At 38.2% G+C, this 20,822-nt stretch overlaps 1 protein-coding gene across 1 annotated transcript in view; it reads right to left on the bottom strand.

Annotated features, from left to right (window-relative positions):
- ADGB (androglobin) overlaps nucleotides 1–20,822 on the bottom strand; it is a 187,519-nt gene that overhangs the window by 144,286 nt on the left and 22,411 nt on the right. The window contains exons 2-5 of the mRNA XM_069599306.1: nucleotides 19,716–19,872; nucleotides 13,621–13,713; nucleotides 10,729–10,800; nucleotides 8,114–8,323 (exon numbers count right to left, since the gene is read on the bottom strand). Coding sequence (XP_069455407.1) covers nucleotides 8,114–8,323; nucleotides 10,729–10,800; nucleotides 13,621–13,713; nucleotides 19,716–19,872 — 532 coding nt within the window. The remainder of the gene's footprint in view (nucleotides 1–8,113; nucleotides 8,324–10,728; nucleotides 10,801–13,620; nucleotides 13,714–19,715; nucleotides 19,873–20,822) is intronic.

The raw sequence follows: 20,822 nt of genomic DNA, 5'->3' as shown, positions 1-20,822 counted from the left end.
CATCTTGAATCAAACAGTAGGCGGTAATAGAGAATGTATGTATGAACATGTTTCTGAAACATTTGCAGTGAAAACTGAAGGATAGACACATAAATACTGAATTAGAATTGGAAGAGGAAAAAGCCAGAAATTAAACTGTGTATGTCCGGGAAAGGACATACATAGTGAAAATAACAATCCATTTTACCTTTTCAGAAATAATTTCCTCTAGTTCTGTACTACACCTCATCTGGAAAGAGGTGTTGGCTCAGCCCTACCACCTGGGAATTAGGGGGAGAGAGGCAGAAATGTTTGCTCTTAGCCCAGAGAGAATAGATATCTACAACTAGAAAATCAGGCGGCCATCTCTATTCCATGGACATGGTCTCTCAAACAGCAAAGTTCTTGTTTCTGTCTCCTTAAAAATTGCCTCTGTCTATCTATTCACTTCGCTGGTGGCTCAGACTGTTAAGAATCTGCCTGCAGTTCGATCCTGGAGAAGGGAATGGCTACCCACTCCAGTACTCTTGCCTGGAGAATTCCATAGACAGAGGAGCCTGGTGGGCTAAAGTCCGTGGAGTCACTCACATAGAGTCGGACATGACTGAGAGACTTTCACTTTCATCATTCAGTATTTTCCTATACTCTCTAGGGCTACAGTCCAATTTTAAAGAATGGATCAAAGAAGAAGAGAACTAGCAAGCGGTTACTGTAACTTGGCTTCTGTATTTACTTTACCAAAAGAACTGTAGATTGGGCCAATGGTGAAAATAAGAATATGTGTATGAACAAAAGCCCTGGGAAAAGCATCAAGAAAGCAATAGATTCATATTCATATATATATACATATATATGTATATACACACACACACACACATATATATCTTTATATTAATGAACGCGCTAAGTGGATACTTCATACTCAGCGCTATAGAGAAAAGTGAAGCAGATTCGGGGAAGATGGTATCAGGGTTTCAGGTAGGGTGGAGAGTGCTCAGAATGAGTGCCAGAAGTGTGAAACATAGGAGATACTCAGGCATTGGCTGTTATATTCTAAAACAGGTTATCAGCTACTTTTTCCATATGTAAGGAAATGATCATTCACATAATCATGTATAAAGGAAGATAGACCTCAGTATTGTTACCCCCCAAATCCACATATATATTCTAAGTAAATAAAATTTTGGAATGCATATTCCTTCTGAATGAAAGATGAATCAAAAGAAAATGTTCAAAAGAAGGGAAGCTGTAGTAAAAAAAAAAAAAAAGATGAGGATTAAGGATTAACCCTTTTGTATGTAGAATAAGAAATAAACAATTATGTGTTCAAAGATAAATACTAGTGCCGGGAGCCAGAGTGAGGAATTCCACCCGTAACAAGGTCATGCGGCAGAGCTCTGATGGCAAGGCTAATCAGACCTCAGGTTTTCCCCCTGGTATTTCCTGAGCATGTACCCCCAAAAATAAGAATCTGCCTGCTTTTCCACCCTTCTGATATTCTCTGGAAAAAGTCAAATCAGGGCTTTAGTCTTCTGTATTTCAAAGGAATGTTTCAGTTAAACCCCTCTGATAGCTCTCTAGCTTGCCTAACAGGTTCCCCCGGACCTCTTACAGCTTGTGAATTGCTTGCAGCCCCCCAACTGCGAGAGGCACAAAGCTTAAAAACATCTTAAAGATACAGAGCCTTTTCTAAAGAGCCAAAAATCATATTGGTGACAGGATTTCACTGTTGACTCAACGATTGCTGCCAGGCCTCCATATTCTGTGTCTTTTAGGCACCTGGGAGGATGTTAATCAATGTAAATGGGATATGGAAAAAGATATATAATAATTTTGATGTTAGCAACACTAGACTTTTGAGTTAATTACTTTTCTTTTGTTATAAATCACTGTACTCCTTTTACTTATTATAAATTGCTGTATCTTTGCTATATAAGTATGTAACTTTATTTAGTGTTTTCTGAGAGTGGCACCAGACTTTGGGAAGATCGACACAAATAAGTCTTCTGGTTGAAAAACCCTTATCAGAAAAAAAAGGCTGTAAAATGTTAATTGGCCCTTTTGGCCGGAAGATGATGTAAATCACCTAACACTTGCGTATACAACTAGGTATGCAGAGAGAAAAGCCTGGTTTTGATAAGAGTCTGGGCTGCTAATGTTGCATAACTTTGTATTACCCAATTGATCTCTATGTATAATCAAAAGTATTAAAGGCCTTGAAGGACAATAGAGGGGGGGGCAGTCATTGGAAGGACTGGTTTCCCCCGTGTCTACTCTTTACTCTAATTTCAGGCTGAATTCCCATCTGGGGCGTTGAGGCTCGCCATGTCTATTTACTTGTCCTGGCTTCTAAGATCCATAAGAGAGAGAGCCCAAGGCGGGGCACTCTCCGATATTCAAACGGACGCCGGTGGACTAACATAGATGGTGCAAGCTCCTTGTCTGGAACTTTATTGGCTTTCCACGTAAACCAAGTTATTCAGCCTCTTTTCTCCACTTAATTTTCCTACTACACTATTTCTTCCTAATCTAATCTCATATTAATAAATAAATAAGGTTTTTCCTGGCCTATTCTGTCTCCCCTTAGAATCACCCTGGCTCCACCGGGGCTGGACCCTGGCATACTAGTAGAAATGTTTACCCAGAAATGCTAAGAAAACATTGAAATGAAAGTAAGAGATGAATTTTATTCTAAAAAATCAAAACAAATTTAATTCATTATAATTAAAGTAATATGGTATCTGAAGAGAACAAGGGAAATAGTGAAAGAAAAGAGAGCCCCAAATCCAAATCAAACATAATTTCAAATTGGAAATTAGTGTATGATAAAAGCAGCTTTTAAAATCAATGGGAAAAAGTAAAACATTGACATAAAATGCTGGGGTTTTAAGTAAAATGAGGTTTTTAAGTAAAAAAAATAAAGCAGTTCTTCATTTCTCACAGTAGATAAAAGAAATGATAGATCTAAACATTAAAATAAAACTAAAGGGAAATATTTTTTCTATTCTTGAAGTTGTACCTTGTTTAAATGACAAATATCCTAGACTCTGTAAAGAAATATAATGACATACTTGACTACATAAAAATTACAAATCACAGTCAGGTGGAGGCCACATAGCTAAAAAGACTAATTTTAAAAGTACTTCCTTTACATTCACATTTATTATTACCTATAATGTATAAAGCCTTCCCAAGTAGCTCAGTGGTAAAGAATTTGCCTGCAGTCAGGAGACAGAAGAGATATAGGAGACACAGGTTCAATCTCTGGGTGGGGAAGATTCCCTGGAGAAGGAAACGGCAAGTAAAGTTGGGATGTAAATTGCCTAGGAGAGGAGCCTGGGAGGCTATAATCCATGGGGTTTCAAATAGTTGGAGACAGCTCAGCAACTATATAATAGCAATGTATAAAAGAATACACTTTCATAACAAAACTTTAAATAACCTGTTTTATAAGTAGGCAATAGGGGGATACCAGAGGAACTAAGCAAGTTTGGGCAACTGAACCACAGCAAGGTCATATTGTGAGAGAATCGGGTGGAGAGTTGCCTGTGATCATTATATCCCCTCTATTTTTGCACCTGGACTCAAGATGGGCAGGAGAGCATCTGGGAAGCTGATCGTGTGCTTCTCCCCCTGACTCTACCAAGGGGTTGGAGGAAGAATGATCCATTCCTTTGGCTTCCACAATAGGAGGCAGCAGTGGGGAAAGAAAGGAGCAAAGAAAGAATACAGGAAAGAGGGGAGGAAACTAATAGTGTTCAGAATTTACTATTTGTCAGGACCTTCAGAATCCTCCAAGCCAGGCTTCAGCAATACGTGAACTGTCAACTTCCTGATGTTCAAGCTGGATTTAGAAAAGGCAGAGGAACCAGAGATCAAATTGCCAACATCCACTGAATCATCAAAAAAGCAAGGGAGTTCCAGAAAAACATCTATTTCTGCTTTATTGACTATGCCAAAGCCTTTGACTGTGTGGATCACAATAAACTAGAAAATTCTGAAAGAGACCACCTGACCTGCCTCTTGAGAAACCTATATGCAGGTCAGGAGGCAACAGTTAGAACTGGACAGAGAACAACAGACTGGTTTCAAATAGGAAAAGGAGTACGTCAAGGTTGTGTATTGTCACCCTGCTTATTTAACTTCTATGCAGAGTACATCATGAGAAACGCTGGGCTGGAAGAAGCACAAGCTGAAATCAACATTGCTGGGAGAAATATCAATAACCTCAGATATGCAGATGACACCACCCTTATGGCAGAAAGAGGAACTAAAAAGCCTCTTGATGAAAGTGAAAGAGGAGAGTGAAAAAGTTGGCTTAAAGTTCAACATTCAGAAAACTGAGATCATGGCATCTGGTCCCATCAGTTCATGGGAAATAGATGGGGAAATGGTGGAAACAGTGAGAGACTTTATTTTGGGGGGCTCCAAAATCACTGCAGATGGTGATTGCAGCCATGAAATTAAAAGATGCTTATTCCTTGAAAGGAAAGTGATGACCAACTTGGATAGCATATTGAAAAGCAGAGACATTACTTTGCCAACAAAGTTCCATCTAGTCAAGGCTATGGTTTTTCCAGTGGTCCTGTATGGATGTGAGAGTTGGACTGTGAAGAAAGCTGAGCACCGAAGAATTGAGGCTTTTGAACTGTGATGTTGGAGAAGACTCTTGAGAGTCCCTTGGACTGCAAGGAGATCCAACCAGTCCATCCTAAAGGAGATAAGTCCTGGGTGTTCATTGGAAGGAATGATGTTGAAGCTGAAACTCCAATACTTTGGCCACCTCATGCAAAGAGTTGACTTATTGGAGAAGACCCTGATGCTGGGAGGGATTGAGGGCAGGAGGAGAAGGGGATGACAGAGGATGAGACGGCTGGATGGCATCACTGACTCGATGGACATGAGTTTGGGTGAACTCTGGGAGTTGGTGATACATAGGGCGGCCTGCCGTGCTGCGATTCATGGGGTTGCAAAGAGCTGGACATGACTGAGCAACTGAACTGAACTGAACTGAACTATCCGGTTCTTTTACGTAATTACCACATTTTATCATTCCCTGTATTTGTTCCAGGACATATTGCATGCCTATTCTCTTGAGGGAGATGGTCTCTTTGCCTTTATGTGCAAGGGACCCTGAGGGGCCCATGTGGCCCTAAGAATGGATTTGGAGTTACTGAAGATGAGAAAAGCTTTCTGTCAAGTCTCAGTGAGCACAAATAAGACCATGCCCTTCAGAGATGAGTGCCAGCAAGGGGCCTACAACATAATTCACATGGAGCTAGTCATATCTCAGTGCTCAGCAGTTTAGGATCATTTCCCACATGCCATTCCTCAGCTGAAACCAAAGAGGGACCAGAAGTCACTGGACATGGGGTTGTCTTTCTGATTCCTAGCCCTCTTCCCCAAGAACTATACCATCTAAAGAGGCAGGTTAAATGACTGTGTCAGACTGACATTTCCAAATTGGACTAAATTCATTTTTAAAAAGTTTCTGAATTCAGGAAGGTGTAGGTTTCTGAGGAATCTACAGTTAAATAGAAATCACATTTTCTTTGCAAAATGGTATATAGTGTTAAAAATAAACATTGACCCCTATCCAGGAGGAAGTTAGAAAAGATGGGAGGATATCAGTGAGCAGAGAGAGAAAGAAGCTAACAGGGTTGGTTTAGTGTTCTGCTGACACTGTTTTGAAATTGTTGATAATTTTGAACTTTGTCCCAACTCAAGTTTAGGCAAATGTGCAGAAGTGGGGCTAAATACTCAGGCATCCGACCTCCTAACTCTTCCCGTGTTTACTTTCTTTCTATTATCCTACACTGTACTCTGTGTATCCACATTCTTAATGCCATATCCTCCCTTTCACTCCTCTGTACACATGTAATACTCTGAAGTCTACTCTGTCCAATCTGCCTCCTGATTGGTCAACATAGAAGGATAAAGGAATTTAGGAACTTATTTTCTCTAATAACACTTTATCTTTCAAGGTCTTGAAAAAAAGGTCTTATAAAAAAAAAACCAAAAAACCCTAAACTCCCATTTTGGATATCAAATGCTAAGCCTCCCTTAAACCTTCATACTGTGCATGCTCAGTTGCCAGGTCATGTCTGACTGTTTTGCAACCCCATGGACTCCTCCATCCATGGGATTTCTCAAGCAAGAATACCGGAGTGGGTTGCCATTTCCTTCTCCAGAGAATCTTCCCAAAGTGAAAGTGAAAGTGAAGTTGCTCAGTTGTGTCCGACTCTTTGTGACCCCATGGACTACAGCCTAGCTGGCTCCTCCATCCATCCATGGGATTTTCCAGGCAAGAGTACTGGAGTGGGTTGTCATTTCCTTCTCCAGGGGATCTTCCTGGCCTAGGAATTGAACCTGGGTCTCCCACGTTGTAGGCAGACGCTTTTACCATCTGAGCCACCAGGGATCAAACCCTCATCTCTTGCACTGGCAACCAGATTCTTTACTGCTCAGTCACCTGGGAAGCCCCTTCCTATGTAATGATCCTATTGATTCCTGAGCATTGGCCTTTCAACATTTCTCACCCCAGGAAGAATAGATGGCTCTGGTTCATTAAGGAGAAAGCCATGTTCTTAGAAAAATATAATAGCATGATTTACTTTCCTCTTTGCCTCAAATGTTCAAGAATACTTTTCCTCTGTTACCAGGCCCAACTTCATGGGTATGTGACCTGTGCAGTCACATGGGACCCCACACTCTGAAGGACCTCATGCTTTGCTTAAAGTGCTGATATCACCATCTTGAAATGGCTAACAACTTTTGAACAAGAAACTCCACAGTCCCATAGCTGGGCCTGCCTATGGCTCTGGGCCTTTAGAAAAGAGCATTCCACCATGATAAACCCAAAGGTGTTTAATATAATCTAGCATTGCTCAGTGGGGTGTGAGTCTACTTTGTTGTGTTAATTAAGGCGGTTTGAATTCTCTACCTGTGCTTCCTACTTTCCCATTTGTTTCTTTTCAGGTGAAGGTAAAATATTTCCTGTGTCAAAGTGAGATTTGTTAACATGAAAACAGATATCAAGGTCAGGGCAAAAAATGGATCAGATCAGGCCCTTCAGTAGTAGCAAAGAGAGGACTGGATCAAGAAAGGACTGGATCACACTTAAGCTCAAACCCTGTTTCCTGCCCATGACCCTGATACCACGTCAGAGAGGGCAGAGCCCTATCTATGCACGCACCTGCCTACCCAGCGTGCCTTCCTGGAAGGTCACAGGCAGCAGAGGACTGCCCCTCAGTGGTCCCAGCAGCACTAGTTTTACAGAGTGAAGTAAGTCAGAAAGAGAAAGACAAATATCATATATTAAAGCATATATGTGAAATCTGAAAAAAAAAAAAACGGTATAGAAGATCTTATTTACAAAGCAGAAACAGAGACACAGGCGTAGAGAACAAACGTATATATATCCAGGGGGAAGAGGCGGGGTGGTGAATCGGGAGATTGGGATTGGCATACATGCACTATTGGTACTGTGCGTAAAATAGATAACTAGCGAGAGCATACTGCACAGCTCAGTGCTCTGTGATGCCCTAAAATGGGAAGGAAATCTGAAACAAAGGAGATACATGTATATGTATTGCTGATTCATTTTGCTATACAGTGGAAATTAGCACAACATTGTAAAGTAGCTATACTCCGGACGCCTGGCTCTCAGTTTGCAACCGTTCTGGGTAGGATAGGGCTTCCCTGGTGGTGCAGAGGTTAAAGCGTCTGCCTGCAATATGAGAGAACTGGGTTCAATCCCTGGGTCGGGAAGATCCCCTGGAGAAAGAAATGGTAACCCACTCCAGTATTCTTGCCTGGAGAATCCCATGGATGGAGGAGCTTGGTGGGCTGCAGTCCACAAGTTGCAGAGTTGGACACGACTGAACGACTTCATTCCACTTCACTTCATAAACATTTAAAAAATAAAAAGCACAGGGAACTGGTATCACAGAGGATGCAACTGTGTTCTTTTAAATCTCAAACTAAATATGTAAGACTTTTCCTCCAGTAGGTACACAGTTGACAGCCTTTATAAACTATCTCATCTTCTATTAGCTTCTTTAAAAACAGGTAAGAGAAACATATTGCAATATGAAAGACACACAAATGGTAACACACGTGTATAAGAACTTACCATCCAGTAAAGCTTCACCACATACTTTCCATAGCTATTAAACAAGGGCATGTGGCCCTTCACAGCCTTGCACAGAGAGTATATGTGTTCCCAGGGCTTCCAGACCAGAAGAGGGGGGTCCCCTGCTGTTCCTTTAAAATAATTGGCCAAAGCACTCCCATTGAATATCTTCCACACGGCATAGATTTCGCTGATAATCCATCTCATTAGCTAGAGGTAAAAACCAGTAGTGTTCATTAGTTATTCTTCAGTTGTTGGCACTGTAATTTTGGGAGTGGGTGGCAGTTGAAAATCTACTTCCAGGAGTACGATTATATTCTATGTGTAATATATTCTACATTTTTATTTCTGACCTATAGATTAAAGTCATGTATCTTGCTTTTGTTCTCAGAAAATATAATCATAATACAAGCTAAAAATCTTTAGCTAAGAGCTGTCTTTCAGAGTAAATGGTCAGTGATTTGACAATGATCACCATTTTAGCTGTATGTGTGTGTGTGTGTGTGACAGAAAAGGAGAGAGAAAGGAGGAAGACTGAATGCTTCTGAGAGCAACGATGGCTCTATTTTGGAAGTTCTATAAAAGACTGAGCTGTGAAAGTGAACGCGTTAGCTACTCAGTAGTGTCCAACTCTTTGTGAGCCTATGGACTGTGTAGTTCCCCAGGCTCCTTTGTTCATGGGAATCTCCAGGCAAGAATACTGGAGTGGGTTATCATGCCCTCCTCCAGGGGATCTTCCCAGCTCAGGTATCGAACCCAAGTCTTTTAAGTCTTTTGCATTAGCAGATGAGTTCTTTACCAATAGTGCCACCTTATTGAGCTGCTATTCTGTAAATGTGAGAATTTGAGAAGAAAATGATCCTTCTATGTCAATAAGATCAATTAGACAAGCAATGAGACATGAGAAAGAAGTAAAACTCAGCACACACTTAAATACACTAATTCCCATATTCACGTATTGATCGGCAGGTACAGCAGTGCTCCAAGTAAAACTCCCACCTGCAAGGTTTCCATCAGGCAGCAAGGCACAGTGAAGAGTTGAACTTCAGAGTATGTTTCACTGCCTGGTTTGTAAGGAGATTAAATATTTGAGTCTGAAGTCATAAGATTTATATTTTTCTTAATTTGATTATCTAGAACTTGGAGAAGGCAATGGCAACCCATTCCAGTACTTTTGCCTGGAAAATCCCATGGACAGAGGAGCCTGGTAGGCTACAGTCCATGGGGTCATTGAGGGTTGGACACGACTGAGTGACTTCACTTTCACTTTTCACTTTTATGCACTGGAGAAGGAAATGGCAACTCATTCCAGTGTTCTTGCGTGGAGAATCCCAGGGATGGAGGAACCTGGTGGGCTGCCGTCTATGGGGTCGCACAGAGTCGGACACAACTGAAGCTACTTAGCAGCAGCAGCAGAAAGCTTCTTAAAGGTAGGTTAAGTTGAAAAAGGCAAATCAGATATCCTCCTATGTACCTGGAGATTTTACTATAGAATTATTTTATACTTTCTTTGTGGAATCCAAAATATGACACAAATGAACCTATCTACGAAACAGAAATGGGGTGATAGACATAGAGATAGTCTTGTGGTTGCCAAGAAAGAAGGTGGGGGAGAAATGGACTGGGTGTTTGGGATCAGCAGATGCAAACTATTGTGTATATAATGGATAAATAACAAAGTCTTACTGTATAGCACAGTGAACTATATTTAATATCCTGTCATAAACCATACAGAAAAAACATACAAAAGAATGCAGATATAATATATATGTATATATGTAGAATTGAATCACTTTGCTGTACAACAGAAATTAAAACAACATTGTAAATCAACTACACTTCAATAAAAATAAATAAAACACTTTACACATCCATGGAAAATATGCTAAAGTCTTTGGAATTCATAAAATATAAAACAATTCAGAGATAATTTTATACTACTCAGTATAACCTGACCGAAAAAATAAATATTTTGATTTTAGTATTGGCCAAGATGTTAAAGATAAGAAAGACAAAATGTTTGAATGGATAATAACTACACCCCTATGACTGGGCCTTCAGAGACAATAATAAAAAAATCCCTGTTTCTGATCTAACTACCTTAGGGAAGTGGAACAGGTCTACTTATGATGGATAGAACCCAGGGTGGAGAAGGAGAAGGTGAGTTCCCACAGGCTGTAGGACTGCTGTGCTGAAAATCTGTCTTGTATAGGTGAGGTATTGCATTTGAAATGAATCTCCTGATTCCTCCACATTGGCAAGTCAAACACCACCAGACACCCTACTCTTGGGCATGATGTAGGCTCAGACTGGCAACAATGTTATGTTAATTGCCAGTTACATGGATCCAGAAGAGAAATGCCCAGATGGTGAGAAGCTGACTACCCTGGTCCATGGCACAAGCAGTGCTAATATTAACATCTCCTCCACTGACTCTCTTGCTAAACTCAATTAAAGAACTTCTCTTCCTCTTTGAGTGTCTGGGCATGAAATATTCAGTTATACTAAAATTTAAAGGTGAGCAAGAGCACTGAAATTGACCACCCAGGAGTTGTTTAAGTAGGTCCAGAAGGCATTCTTCAAGGAGTTTTTTGGTTCATACTCCCCCAGCCTACCTCACTGCAGAGTAAATGCTCATTCGCTGAAAACAAGTCAAACAGGATTTCACTTTTCACAACCACCGGAGCCTGAAATAAAAATATATAGAAAGAGATATTGCTCCTTGGGATAAAGGAAATTTGGTTTACTGATATAATTCCGTGTGCTACATACAGGCCAAATTTGATTTCTTTTCTCACAGAGGAATTGGAAGAAATAAAAAAATAAACATTCTATAAGATAACCTCTGATAGAGCTGTGACATTAATATAATAATATAATACCTATAAAATACAGTATTTTAACATAATAAAATGTTGTAAGATGTAACATATGCAGATAAATTTAGCATGCATACACACACACAGAGTTTAAAACCCGATTTGAAATTTAAATAAACCACTCAAGTTAAACCTGAAGCTTAGTTAACATCTGGTAGCTAGAAAAATCTCTTCATCTTGGATGAAAAATATTAACTGAGACAGCTTTTAAAAATCTTGTTTGACTTCAAATCTTGTAATTTTGCAGTCATTATTTAATTTGTATATATTTAAAGTTGCATTTATATGTTAAGGTCAGTAAAAGAAAAAGATAATAGGGAAAAATATGACTTGTAGCAAATTTTTTAAATTAGTTACAATTAATATCAACTTTACATATTTAACATACCAAATTAACATGCAAATGACTTTGATTAGCAAAGTAGATTTTTATAGAAACTCAATCATCTGTATAACTAGCACCTTGAAAACTCTATAAAATACTTTCAAATGTCTGAGAGAAATTTACCTATAACTACCTGGAATTGACTCTTAAGTTCATAATTTACAAGCACAATTTATAAAATTACATACATATAATGTGTCAAGATCATATATATATACACATATATTCAGTGGCTTCCCTGGTGGCTCAGCAGTAAAGAATCTGCCTGTCAATGCAGGAGACACAGGAGATGTAGGTTCAATCTCTGGGTCAGGAAATGGCAATCTACTCCAGTATCCTTGCCTGGGAAATCCCATGAACAGATGAGCCTGGCAGGCTACAGTCCATGAGGATGTAAAGAGTCAGGTATGACTTGGTGACTAAACAGCAACAATATATATTCAGTAAGTTTTATATAGAAAGGTCATTATTATTTCACAATATTTTTGTCTAAACTTTATGTATGTCCATATTTATTGGCTCAGATGGTGAAGAATCTGCCTGCAATGCAGGAGACCCAGATTCGATCCCTGGGTCAGGAAGAACCCCTGGAGAAGGGAATTGGCACCCCACTCCAGTATTCTTGCCTGGAGAATCCCGTGAACAGAAAAGCCTGATGGGCTATAGTCCATGGGATCCCACAGGGTTGGACACAACTGGGTGACACTTTCACTTTTTCTTGTCCATATTTAATATCTCAAAATCAAATGTGTTTATCACTGTGGACTCAGACAATACAACTTGGCCAACACTATTCTAAAACTTTACTGCTTGGCTGGACTTTTTGTTCTGGCTGTTCTGGTCCAGTCCCAGCACGACAGACGGAGAGAAAGGGTCAGTGCAAAGGGAGAGAGGTATGGAGATGGATGACAGTATTTCAATAAGGCGGAAGCGTCATTGTCAACAATGAATTCATTTATTTTTAGTACAAGTGTATCTCTCAGACGTAAGGTATGCTAAAAGGATAAAAAGGTAGAAAGCTTTCTTACTTATCCAAACTTACAACACTCTCACTTCATGGAATTTATATTCTTCATTTGCTTAGAATGTAAATTTCTGTACTTAGAGTGAGTAGAGCCTGAGTATTACTAATAATACATACATATGAAGTGATTGTATTAACATCACAGAATTTGCATTGTTCATTTCAAAGTCACCTAACAATATAACTAATTTAAAAATACAGTTTGTATAAATTTGATTTATTTTATTTAAGGTGTTTTACAGACAGGCATTGAAAAAATACTCTGATGGACAAAGATGTACTTTGTTATTTTCTTATTTTTATAAATATTTAAGATTTATTGTTTCTGACTTTCTTAACTAATAACAATAATTGAAAATATGATGGATAAATTATATTTTCTTCATTAGTAGCAGTGCTTCTAAAAGCTAAAACTCAGGAATAAAATCACTTTGCATAGAAACAGAGATGCAATGAATTCCATAATCACAGAGGAATCTGCTCCATTTTAATCTTTTGACTAGCATTAAGTACCTAATTTAGCCTACTAGTTTTCTATGCATTAAATGAAAGTGGGAGATTTGAGAAGGGAAAAAAGATATTAGTGATAATTAAGCCCTTAAAAATACCAAATATATTCAAACTAACACAGCTATTAATTAGGAAGATTGATCAATGTGTCTAAAGCTTTAATGTATATAAGCACTATTTAAAATGAAATGCTATTTAAAATGAAGTTTTCTTGTGTGATGTCCACATCAGAAAACAAACAAACAAACAAACAAAAAACAACAAAAAAACAAATGGAGTTAGATATGAAAGTGGCCCTTGGAAAATGCTTCAAAAATTCCTGGAACAGACAAATCCAAGTGCTATTCTCTTGGACTGGAAAATTAATGCGAATGAACTCTAACCTAAAAAGACCTTTACATAAGAAGCAGAGAGGAGAAAGTGTGTCAAGATTTAAGGAAAACTTTGTGCAACATTTTAGGTTATAATCATGCAGAGAAGAAGGAAACTTGAGGCCTTAAACAAAATGTCAATATTCTTTTGGAAACCAGTACAAACTATATTGATAAATATTTATTTCTAATATAAATGCCAAAAAGTAATTACATTTTCTTACTAAATACCACAGGAAAACTATCTTAAATTGTTTTTAAAATGCAAATTTTCAAAAGTAGGATATTATATCTCATAGCTAATACAAATTTTGTTTAATAGTAAAGTTATCTCTTACCCGATTGATTAAAAAATCCTGTGGACGTTTCCAGGAATAAATTTTCAATGATGGTGGTAACTCAATTTTTCCTTCAGGGTCTTCAAAAAAATGCTACATAAAAAAATGTGTTAAGTTTTTTCTCTATATAGCTTTATTAAAATAAAAACAACTCTATCCCAATAAAAATGAATATATCAAATGAACCTGAACAATAAAGAAGCATTTATAGAGGAATTTGTGTGACTGTTCTCACAGCTAGTTCATAAAGTACCTAGAGAATATTGAATTAACATTGCTGTAATTAATTAATGAAACCTTGGTTATTAAATAGCATTTTGATTGCAGAGGAAGTAGTCTGAACAAGCATGAGCTGCTTTGGAGTGTGAATTAGGTATGGTAGGGAAACAATTTTGAATGGGCCAGTAAGGCCATTTTTTCCACTGAAAATATTGTTTTTTTTAATCTAAGTAAAGAAGATTTAAAAAATATTTACTTATTTTTAAATGGTTAGAATCATAAAAAGGATTGCATGTAAATGAAATTTGTACCTTTGACCTGACTTTGATTTATTAATCATTTTAATTAAACTTGTTATTTTGGTGTAATCATGATTCATAAACCATTGTATGAAATGATACAGAGAGTTCCTTGGTTCTCCATCCAATTTTTCCAGTAGTAACACCTTAAAAAACTGTAGTACACAATCAGGATATTGACACTGACACAGACAAGATTACAGAACAGTTCCACCAGCACAAGGAGCCTTGTTACACCTTTGTATAGCCACAGGGACCCTCCAACTCCCCAGTCTGTGTTTAATCCATACCAGTCGGCAATTGCTAGTTTAGTCTTGACTTTTATAATTTTGTTATTTCAGTAATGTTATATGAGTAGAACCATATAGTCTGTAACCCTTTGGATTTATTTCATTTCTCTGCCTAATTCCCTGGAGATTCAATCCATTCAAGTTTTTGCATGTGTCAATAGTTGGTTGTTTATTGCTGAGTAATATTTCATGCTACAGAAATTTGTTTGTTTACCATCTGCCCATTGAAGGACATCTGAGCTGTTTCCAGTTTCAGGCTGTTACCAATAAAGCTGCAATGAACGTTGTGTACAGGTTTGTTTTTTGTGTGAACGTTAAGTTTCCATTTTTCTGGAACAAATGCACAAAAAGGCAATTAATTCATTAGTTTTTGACCCCCAACTATGGATCAATTGGTGAATTCTGGAGAAAGAATGGTGCCCAAATGCAAGCAGTCTAGTAAGTTAGAGACACCTCAAGTAACTGCTATGTGAAAATTCTTGGCTTATGAGGTGGTGGGTGATGGGGAATCTTTATGAGAAATAAAAATTTATTGAGATTTTTATGAAAAAAAAGATATGAAAATTTCTAGGAGTACAAACAAGATGCTAAAGCAACATAATCTATCTGTGGTGTGGGCAGAGAGTAAATTTCCTCTCAGTTAATGGGGAAAGATCAAATAAATACTGTTTTGATTTTCATTATATGTTTACCTAACACTCATGTGTCTTGAGAAATAGGTTATATTTGAGGACATTGTCTGAGAGTTAAACCTAATACATTTCTGTGTATCTGAAGCATATGGTTTATTGTCACACTTAACATACTGGAATAATTCAAATGACGACAAAGGCAACTCAGACATCTAGTCAAAATGATAGAAGAATGAGTTTAAAAGATAGACTGATGTTTTTCCAAGAGAAGTACTAGACTTCTGGGGTTCCCTCACTTTGCTTTTTTCCCCTAAAAGTATTAACTTCGAAATTTTAAAGTGCCCCATCTGAAAATTCTCAGAGTTCCTTCTAGATCTGTTTCTATTATCTGTTTTTTTCCCTTGATTTTTAGTCACTTGGTTCTGTTTCTCTTCCTGTCTGGTAAATTTTGAATCTATGCTATATACTGGATATAAAAACATATACAGGTTCTAAATGGTGATGTCTTCCTCCCAAGAGGAGGATTTTATTCCCTTCTGACAGAGTGCAAGATAAATTTGACCTAGTCAGCATTGGGTCTTAGGATTTGGTAGGGCTGGTGTACTTTTTCCATACTTATTATGGAATGCGGTAGCCATGTTGGGGCACTAATGGAAAGTCTGGAGTGTTTATCAAGCTAACTTGGTGTACATGAAATTCCAATCTCTAGCTATCATTATGAAATCTGTTCTCAGTTATTTAGCTTCCAGAATGCTGTTTTTTTTTTATTCATTTGCTCTGCAGCAAAAGCTTCACATTCATAGCTTATGAGGCACATAGATGTCTCAAGATAAAATTATATGCAAAATTTTGAGATCACTTCTCCATAATTAGCCCTGGGATCTGGGTTCAAGGTCTGCTTTGGCACCTTCAGACAATATGCTACTTCATTTCAACCCAGAAAAACTGACACAACCTCCAGGACACTGCTTTCTTCTTGGTCTCTACTTTCCATACCTTGAATTAATAAATGATTTTGAGGAAGAAATTAGTGGGCCTCATCCCATTATGATTCCCTTTTCTCCAGGATTTGAGCCTCTCCTATTGTTAATGGTACTCTTTTCTTGTCATGTTGCTTTAGGTATATTTCTTACATCTACCTTACAGTACTTTATCATATAGTTCTCCATTTGGTTCACTCACCATATCCTTTCTTTGTCATCACTTAGGTGAAGAATTGAGACCTAACTCTGGACTTACAGGAAATGGTCAGATCAACTGATACCAATTTCCTGATCACTAGCCTCACATTTCAAGAAGTGGCCTTCTGTAACAATCCAAGGAGAACTGCCAGGGTCATATGCATAAGGCAGTTTCTTCTGGTAAAACCTGTAAGAGTTTAGCTCAGTTCAGTCGCTCAGTTGTGTCTGACTATTTGAGACCCCATGAACTGCAGCACTCCAGGCCTCCCCGTCCATCACCAACTCCTGGAATTTACCCAAACTCATGTCCACTGAATCGGTGATGCCAACCAACTATCTCATCTTCTGCTGTCCCCTTCTCCTCCTGCCCTCAATCTTTCCCAACATCAGGGTCTTTTCAAAAGAGTCAGCTCTCGCATCAGGTGGCCAAAGTATTGGAGTTTCAGCTTCAACATCAGTCCTTCTAAAGAACACCCAGGAATGAACTCCTTTAGGATGGACTGGTTGCATCTCCTTGCAGCCCAAGGGACTCTCAAGAATCTTCTCCAACACCACAGTTCAAAAGTATTAATTCTTTGGTGCTCAGCTTTCTTCATAGTCCATCTCTCACATCCATACATGACTACTGGAAGAACCATATCCTTGACTAGACAGACCTTTGTTGACAAAGTAATGTCTCCACTTTCTAATATGCTGTCTAGGTTGGTCATAACTTTCCTTCCAAGTAGTAAGTGTCTTTTAATTTCATGGCAATTACTGCAATCACCATCTGCAGTGATTTTGGAGCCCCCCAAAATAAAGTCATCCATTGTTTCCAGTTTCCCCATCTAATTGCCATGAAGTGATGGGACTGGGTGCCATGATCCTAGTTTTCTGAATGTTGAGCTTTAAGCCAACTTTTTCACTCTCCTCTTTCACTTTCATCAAGAGGCTCTTTAGCTCCTCTTCACTTTCTGCCATAAGGATGGTGTCATCTGCTTATGGCAATCTTGATTCCAGCTTGTGCTTCATCCAGCCCAGCGTTTCTCATGATGTACTCTGCATATAAGTTAAATAAGCAGGGTGACAACATACAGCCTTGACATACTCCTTTTCCTATTTGGAACCAGTCTGTTGTTCCATGTCTCACTGTCGCTTCCTGACCTGTATACAGATTTCTCAAGAGGCAGGTCAGGTGGTCTGGTGTTCCTATCTCTTTCAGAATTGTTCACAGTTTATTGTGATCCACATAGTCAAAGGCTTTGGCATAGTCAATAAAGCAGAAGTAGATCTTTTTCTGGAACTCTCTTGCTTTTTCAATGATCCAGCAGATGTTGGCAATTTGATCTCTGGTTCCTCTGCCTTTTCTAAAACCAGCTTAAACATCTGCAAGTTCATGGTTCGCATATTGCTGAAGCCTGGCTTGGAGAATTTGGGGCACTACTTTACTAGCATGTGAGATGAGTGTAATTGTGCGGTAGTTTGAGCATTCTTTGGCATTGCCTTTCTTTAGAATTGGAAGGAGTTTATGTGCCACCATATTTCAGAAATGCAGTCACAAGGCTTGGAGTGTCCAGGACTCACTCCAGTGGGAAATTGTAGCTCCGTGAGCCATGAATGCTGAGCTTGTGGAACAGAACTGGGGGTGGGAAGCAGGGTTCTATCTCAGATGGCACCACTTTGCATTGCCATGACAATTGAGATTTGAGCTGTGCTTTCCTACCTTCTGAAAGTTGCATTGGAAGAATGGGGTATTGGCTAGGTTCTGAAATGTCAAGTTCCAGTGGAATAGCCTCTATTCACAGCAGTAGTATGAGGAGAGTGCTTCCCAAAGCATGCAGTTTCATACAGCAATAGCCCAATGTGTTACCCCCAAATAAAATGAACATCAAGTGACCAGCACCCTTATTATCACTTGAGTCTCAGTGGTTTTCTTCCAATAAATATCCTTCCAATAGACTTACCCTTGTTTCAACATCATTGTAAAGTTCCAGAATTTGATACCCAACCTTCCAGAGATTTACAAGAACTTTTCATAATCATCTGATAAAAGCATGCTTGGATTGTAAGGTCCTTAAAATATTATTTTGTATCTCATTTCCTATTTCAGAGTTTTCAGGTACTCTGTTCTTCTCTTCCCAGTTGCTTCTTTATAATTTAAAGTGACTTGTCTCTGAATCTTTTCCAGAGCTCAAATGCTCAACTGAGAATTTGTAAAATCTATTTTTTTTTTTTGCTGATGAAAATTCCCAAACAATCCCTATAAGATCTGAATTTCTATTAAAATATGTAAAACATAACCATTTTCATTTGAACCCAGAGAGTTCAAAAGTCCCTTGCATCTAAACATTTCATAATTACCTTAGGTATGGTACGAAGATTACATTGTCTCACATATTGTTATTTGAAATTGTTCAAATACTAACAATGTCAGAAATTAATTATACTTACTGCCTTTTGTGTAAACAAATTACTGATACAAATCATGCAGCTTGTGATTTTGCACTTTGTGAACAAAATGCAAATGCTAATAAGTACAATTTCTGAGAGTTCTTTGCAAATAAAGACAATAGAGTTCAACCTAGCCATTACGGCAATTTTGTGTTTTGAAAATTGTACTGTGTTCTAAAAGTACTTCTGTTGAATGAATTACTGCATCAAATAAATGGGCCATATTTACAATGAAACCCAGACTAGTATTTTCTACAAAGAGGTTTTTGGAAATAAATATTCTTAAGTAAGCAATTTAACTGGAAACTGTAGGAACTCAGTTCTCAGCTTCAATCTCAGGGATGCACCATGTTTAAAAGTCACAGGTAGGAAATTTACTGGTGGTCAGGGGTTAAGACACTGCCTTCTAATGTATGGGGTACAGGTTCAATCCCTGGTTGGGGAGCTAAGATCCCACATCTCATGGCCAAAAAAAAAAAAAAGCAAAAAATAAAACAGAAGCAATGTTGAAACAAAATCAATAAAGACTTTAAAAATGATCCACATTAAAGAAAAAAAAAACTTTTATAAAATGTCACAGGTAAATGAAGAATGACAAAGATTTTTATCGAAATATCTTGGGGTACAGATATAACAGGGATTCAATTCTTACCTCGTAACATCTCTTAAAAATTTATCTTTCCTATAATCTTTAAATAACAGCTCACAATTTTGTGGAGACTTCTCATTTCCTAAACCAACATCTCTAAATACCTGGTTCTCAATTCTCTCGAAATCTATTAGCTAGCTTTTTCTATCCCTTTCATTCTTATGAAGTTTTGGTCATTTCTCTCCTCCCATTTACTTAAATGCAATTCATCAAAGCTCGGGACTAAAGACTTGGAGAGACAAGGTAGGATGAGGGAAGTTAAGGTGGACAAAGGCAAAATTTCTCTTTTTAATGGAGGCTGTGGAGAAGAGTGAGCACGCACACATGTTAACAAATCCTGTTCCACTTACAATCAAAAACCAAACTGAAGTCTAGTCACATTCAAGCCTACTTACAAGTACAGGGCTCTTCCCCATTTTGTCCTTTTCTTTCGCACCTTTCCCTGCATCCCACTTCTCAGCATTTATGTCTGCTTCGCTCCATTCTGGCCAGATTGGAAATTTCCCCTTCTTCTGTTCAGACGGTTGTACATTACTGCCAAAAGGGTACTGACTAGAGACAGACAAGGGAGGTGGTTTGAATTCAAATCTCTGAGGTAAAATACTAGATAATTTCATGAAATAAATTTAATTATCTCATTAGCAAATGTATCAAACATATTTTTCAATATAGTCATACCTGTAGATAGACAACTTCCACATGTTAAGGTTTTATAGACTGAAATACCACAAAGAGATTATTCTGTAAGCAAATTTTGAGCATTAGCTCTTATATAGCATCACTGACTCAATGGATATGAATTTGAGCAAACTCTAGGAGATAGAGAAGGACAGGGGAGCCTGGTGTGCTGCAGTCCATGGAGTTGCAGAGTCAGATACGACTTAGCAACTGAACAACAGGTCCTTACTTTCTGAGGCAGGACATTCATCATCAACATAGAAGGGGAATAACAGTGAAGGGGGATGGTGGTTGTTTAGTTGCTAAATCATGTCTGACTCTTGCAACCCCATGGACTATAGCCCACCAGGCTCCTCTGTCCATGGGATTTCCCAAGCAAGAATACTGGAGTGGGTTACCATGTCCTTCTCCAGGTAAGCTTCCTAACCCAGGGATCGAACCCAGGTCTCCTGCATTGCAGGCAGATTCTTTATTGACTGAGCCATCAGGGAAGCCTATCAAGGGGAATTTTTATATATAATTCATACCCCCCAAAATCCTTTACTTGTATAATAGTAATACATTAGCTATGGTAATAGCTTTCTGAAGAAGAGTGCAATTATAATTTGGATTTTTCCCAATATAAAAAGTCCACTATGGTCATCATTTTAAAAGAAAATTTAGAAATACAAATCAGATAAATAAGAAAGGCATACTCATATCATTCTAGAAATCACATCATTAAAAATTATTCATCCCCTTAGATTAATGTATAAGGATATACATCTTTCTTTAAAAATGACATTATTCATCATGTTCTCTTTTATAGATTGCTTTTTTCCACT

Source organism: Ovis canadensis, chromosome 8 (genome assembly GCF_042477335.2).
Source record: "Ovis canadensis isolate MfBH-ARS-UI-01 breed Bighorn chromosome 8, ARS-UI_OviCan_v2, whole genome shotgun sequence".
Taxonomy (NCBI): domain Eukaryota; kingdom Metazoa; phylum Chordata; class Mammalia; order Artiodactyla; family Bovidae; genus Ovis; species Ovis canadensis.
The sequence above is the reverse complement of the archived record's forward strand: the minus strand, read 5'-3'. Positions and strand labels throughout refer to the sequence as shown.